The sequence below is a fragment of the Ceratina calcarata genome, unplaced genomic scaffold, assembly GCF_001652005.2.
Source record: "Ceratina calcarata isolate Rehan_Ccalc_2016 unplaced genomic scaffold, ASM165200v1 scaffold428.2, whole genome shotgun sequence".
NCBI lineage: Eukaryota > Metazoa > Arthropoda > Insecta > Hymenoptera > Apidae > Ceratina > Ceratina calcarata.
In genome coordinates, this window is record NW_017166501.1 from 748,763 (window position 1) to 753,727 (window position 4,965).

The following is a 4,965-nucleotide window of genomic DNA, read 5'->3' on the forward strand; positions in this document are numbered from 1 at the left end:
CTATAACAACAAATTCAACATGCTAGCATTGTTTAAGTGTATGTATAGCCTATATATTCTTAAGTAAATATTGTAAATTTATAATAGACGACATTTATTTATCTTTGCATTGACGAGGAAAAATTATTGGTTCCACGAGCATTCGTTTTTTGTAAAGGAATCGAGTGAGTCATGAACATGTTTTTTGAGAAATGAAAAGAACGATTATCTGCCACGTCATTTTGTTTCTTGAATGGACGAGACTACCATTTAGCTGTTCGTTCCTTTCTTATTGTTAGTGCCAATTGGCAGTTTGAATGAGAATACATTGTTTCCCTGATTTACGTAGATTTGCATCGGTCTGATAACAATATTCTTCCTAGGACGTAGTTTTCCAGTGTATTGTAGGAAAGATTAAAGAATAAAAAACGGAGACTGTACTAGGAAATCAAGAGTTTCAGAAATAACAGGAAAAACGTCTTGTTTGTATTGATATAGCAATAAGGAAAGTGAGAAAGTATAGAAAGCAACAAAATGAGACACGCAAACTCGTAGCGATAGAGATCGCTGATAGAAATCGGAGTGCCCAGTTTCCTGTCCCTTTTGTTCTTTCTTCGTCGAACCCGATATCACTAGATTGCAGATAATAAAACACTTCTCTCAAGTTTAATCCATAAAATCCATTGTAAATATCAGCGAGAATTTTGCCATAACTAAAATCCGTTAGGATTGATGGCAGTTGTTCATTTATGGCATTGCCCTGTCCCGTTACTTGCATAGCTGCTTTATATATTGCTTTACGAGGGATTACCTGGTTGGCCGATTAGTATCTCTACTCAATATTTGCCGTATCGCTTCACGGAAGGCGCGCCAAGGACCGTCGGCGAACCGCATGCCAATTTTTCGTTCTCCTCGCACTTATCTATTAAGGATAGCCCCGAATGCCACGGGTTCGCTTTATATGCCAAGCTGTTAGTCTCTGGCCTTTTAGAAGATTTAACTTTGAAAACTGTTTGAACAATAAAGAGGAGCCGGCCTTCGAGCGTTTAGGAACAGGGTCGTCTGGTTTTAAGACGTGTAATATTACAGATCCTCGCATAGGTAGTCTACTTACAGGGCAAATCGGTAGTAAAATATCTCTTATACCTGAATTTATATTGCGGTTTCCTTGTGGCTTCGAGGAGGAAATACATACAGCGATAGGATGGAACATATGTCGTTCAGATAACATTGAAGATTAGATTTTCAGAATTTATACTATTTTTTATCACGTACGTCTGGTTTCTGGAATTTAGTTATGTTTTACAACATAAATTGAAGGTCCGTCGTGACATACAGCGCCGGTGGTAATCGAAACGTAATCTGAAACTTATATGTTTTAATAAGTGTTTGATTTCACTGATAAAGAGTAATTTCCACGAGAGCTTGTTCACGTATATTAAATTGGCTTTCTTCGGCGATAACAGATAAAGTTTCGATATGAAATAAGACGTGAAATAAATTTAGTCACCATTTAATTTGGACATCTCCAAATAAAACGAGAATAAAAATTGATTCCGTAACAATAGAATATGATCTTCCTCAGGCCAATCAATTATTCCTACAGTGGGAAGAATTATATGCTTAAAATAATTATCAATTTCTAAGAATATCTTAAATCGTTTTATTGGAGAAACAAATAGAGGCGTGAAGACTGTAGAAAGTTCAGAGCCTTGAAAATATTTATCTGTTTTGCTCGGTTTCACAAGACTAAATTTTCCTCAATATTATTTATCCGTATTACAATAATAATAATAAAAGGAGTAAAAATTCATTTAACAGGATAAACAGATGATTTAGAAAGTGATTCGGTGTCAGATGATGAGCAAGTAATTTGAGATTTATCGATTCCATAGAAAAGAGAACTCTGCTGATTACTTCGAACACGATCACCTGGCGCGAAATCGGCTGACGTAGTTCGGTGTTATCTTTACACGAGCCGAATCGTGCCTGTTCCGTGACTTTTTACGTGGTCTCTCGTGTCGCCAAGTGAAATCACGTTCTCACGAGGAAAGAAGCAACGAGAAAGCAATCGTCGCCGCGTGGCGTTGAAATGAGATCCGTGAAATTGTGATAACGTTCCCCTTATCAGATTCTCATGTAATACAATTCTTTTAATTAAACATCGTAAAAATTCGGATACGTTCTTTCGGAATAGTATCCGGTTCTAAATGAATCGAATCAGCAGCGGTGAAATGTCCAGCTTGGGAAGGGCTGTGACGCATTTTCTGTGTATTGTTATCGGCGTTTGATTCACTTAAATGTCGCTGAGGGAAGTTGTTACACGCCCCGTGCGTGACAGCATCGCACGCACATTTCCAACCGATGCTGTTGGTCACATTATAAATATAATGTGTCAGATTCATCATCCGGGAACTTGATCTCTATAATTGGTCGTAAACAATTATCATTCTTATCGTTTGAATTATATATTTGCTACTGAAAATCCTTTGAACAGATGTTTTGAAAGCACGGTTGCAAAATCTAGTTTTATCAGGGAATAAACACACAATAAACTTGTTATTGGTGTTTTACAGTTTGTATTTTAATACGACGAACAAGCAAACATGAAAATACGTTTACAAAACATGCGTCGATATTAAGAGATATTAATTTACTTCCATGGTTTCTCTCTTCTCTTTGATACACAAAATAAACAGCTTGTAACGACTGCTCGTAGCTGCGTGTTTTACGAACCTGGAATAGCTGTGGAATAAATCATTTGTTCTGTGAACGAGACCCCGCAAGTAATAAAAATGAAACAAATGACGCAGAGGCATCGCTTTTCATCAATGTCGAGCCGATATTCTCGTCTTTTTGCATTCCAGCGATAACAGCGGCCAGCCTCTATCAATGAATAACCGTACGTCAATGAAAGAATGATTGATACACACGCAGGGTGCAAGGAGGGAAGCATTATCGTTTTAGATTTCCCAAGAAACTGTCCTCGATGCTGGCATTGAAATAATCTACTGGGAAACCACTTTTATTTAATCAAACTTTCGAGCGCACTTCAAGTAATTTGAACGATTAAATATTAATCGCGAGATCTGACAGCAATCGAAAATTTTCCAATAATTAGTTCACGTTAAATACCCTTAGATTGAAGATCCGAATCTAATCGACTTGATGATAGGAAATAGGAGGGGAGTATACGTACAGTGATTAAAAGTTGTACTGCCACGTGTTTAATGTTTCAGTCAAATGTTGCAGTTCATTTCTATTGTTTTTCAATATTGATTGAACAATCAAAAATGGTTTGTCATTCACTGCGAGCCGCGCTTTGATGACAGAGAATGTTGGTAGATGAATAAGTACATAGGTCGATTCCTTCTGGTATAGCCACTGTACGTATACGCTTGAAGTCCTCTAGACGAGTAAGTTTAACGATCGCAGCCGCGGGACATCTCATCGCACTTCTTCTCCAGTCCTCTTCGTGTCTCACGCCTTCTGTTTTCTCGTTCCAGGGACTGAGAGGTGTCCTCAAAGGGGTGTCGTGAAGCAAGTCGGGTCGAAGCTGGTAAGGGCGCTGTCTGAGAAAGGACTGGCCTTGCTCGTCAACCACGGCATTCCGGAATGCAAGGTACGCAATTTCCATCGGCCTATACTTGTTCCATATAATCACCTGATCAAAGAGCGACTCGAATATTACACATGCCTCTCTAGCTAGAAGGGGGGAGAGATTAAAAACCAGGGAGCAATCGACGAGGCATTGACGAGAAATAAATGCAAGGACATCGTGTATGCCTTGGACTTAGCCTGAGCTCATATGTAATCCACGTGTGGTGTAAAGCATAAATTGCAATTATCGATACGTTTTGTTGCTGTTTCAACCGGATATCTTATGGTTCACTGCTTAATTCGGTAAAATGAATTTTACTGACACCGCCATTCATTAATATGAATTCTACTCGAATATCTCCAGCTGAAATTTCATTCACCGTTATAATTACACTTCTAATTCCTCTTCTTAATAATTGGGAGAACAGTTGTAACATTAGACTAATTCAATCAGCTGGAAAAATTGTTGAATAAAAAAGCGTGGAGAACACAACAAATAGTCATATGATGGTCATGCGTTCGATCGTGTTACACGCACGATGCGTACGAGGCCTTACCTTGTAACGAAACTCGCGTCCTCGGCTGAGTTACAAAATTACTGTCTCGCGTGGAACAAGAGTTAAACGAGTCAAGGCGAATAACAATAAAAATCGTATTAAATGTATTTCGAATTTTATTCGCTGGAAAACAATTAAAAAAAAAAAAATTGAACGTTCAGCCCTTCATCCTTCGTTATCATTATTATCGTTGTCCTACAATTCGTTCCTTTCGTTTCATTTAGAATGCACCCTCGCAAGGCTGTGAGAAAGAAAGTAGTGGTTCATGGCTGAATGCTATACTGATTCGAAGAGAGAGCACGATGACCTTGCCGACGCCGACGAGACTTCCTATCGAACGAGTAAAAAATGTTATCGCGCGAGACCGTTTCGTTTCATTTTCACGAGATGATAATTCACCCGAGGGGTTATGACGCGCGCTATGCATTACAAATAAAGGATTCATACATTTATCGTGTATCTTTACGCTACGCCACCGAGCGTTTTACTGTGTTAATTCATTCGGTACATTCGCACATTGCTGATATCGCCAGTTGGGTGAACATCCGTAACGACACTAACTTTTCAACCGTTCCGTTCGAAAAGAATTTGAAAATATCATACATAAATTTTATGCATTCATTGCAAAATTGAGTATATCATTTCTTAAGGATGTATTGGCTATACAGTCAATCCCAAAAGTTTATGCACTTTAGAAACGCATTTTTTAAAAAGAAATCAGACGTCGGAAGAACATTGCTAATAATAAACAACAAAAAAAAATTTTTTATTTTTCCGAGATTTTTCCAAGGGGTACCCCTTCAATTTCTTCCAAATTTTCATTTTTGGC

At 38.2% G+C, this 4,965-nt stretch overlaps 1 protein-coding gene across 1 annotated transcript in view; it reads left to right on the plus strand.

Annotated features, from left to right (window-relative positions):
• LOC108626797 (UPF0676 protein C1494.01) overlaps positions 1-4,965 on the plus strand; it is a 17,616-nt gene that overhangs the window by 9,045 nt on the left and 3,606 nt on the right. Inside the window, exon 2 of the mRNA XM_018027678.2 lies at positions 3,486-3,601. Within this exon, the coding sequence (XP_017883167.1) occupies positions 3,486-3,601 (116 nt within the window). The remainder of the gene's footprint in view (positions 1-3,485; positions 3,602-4,965) is intronic.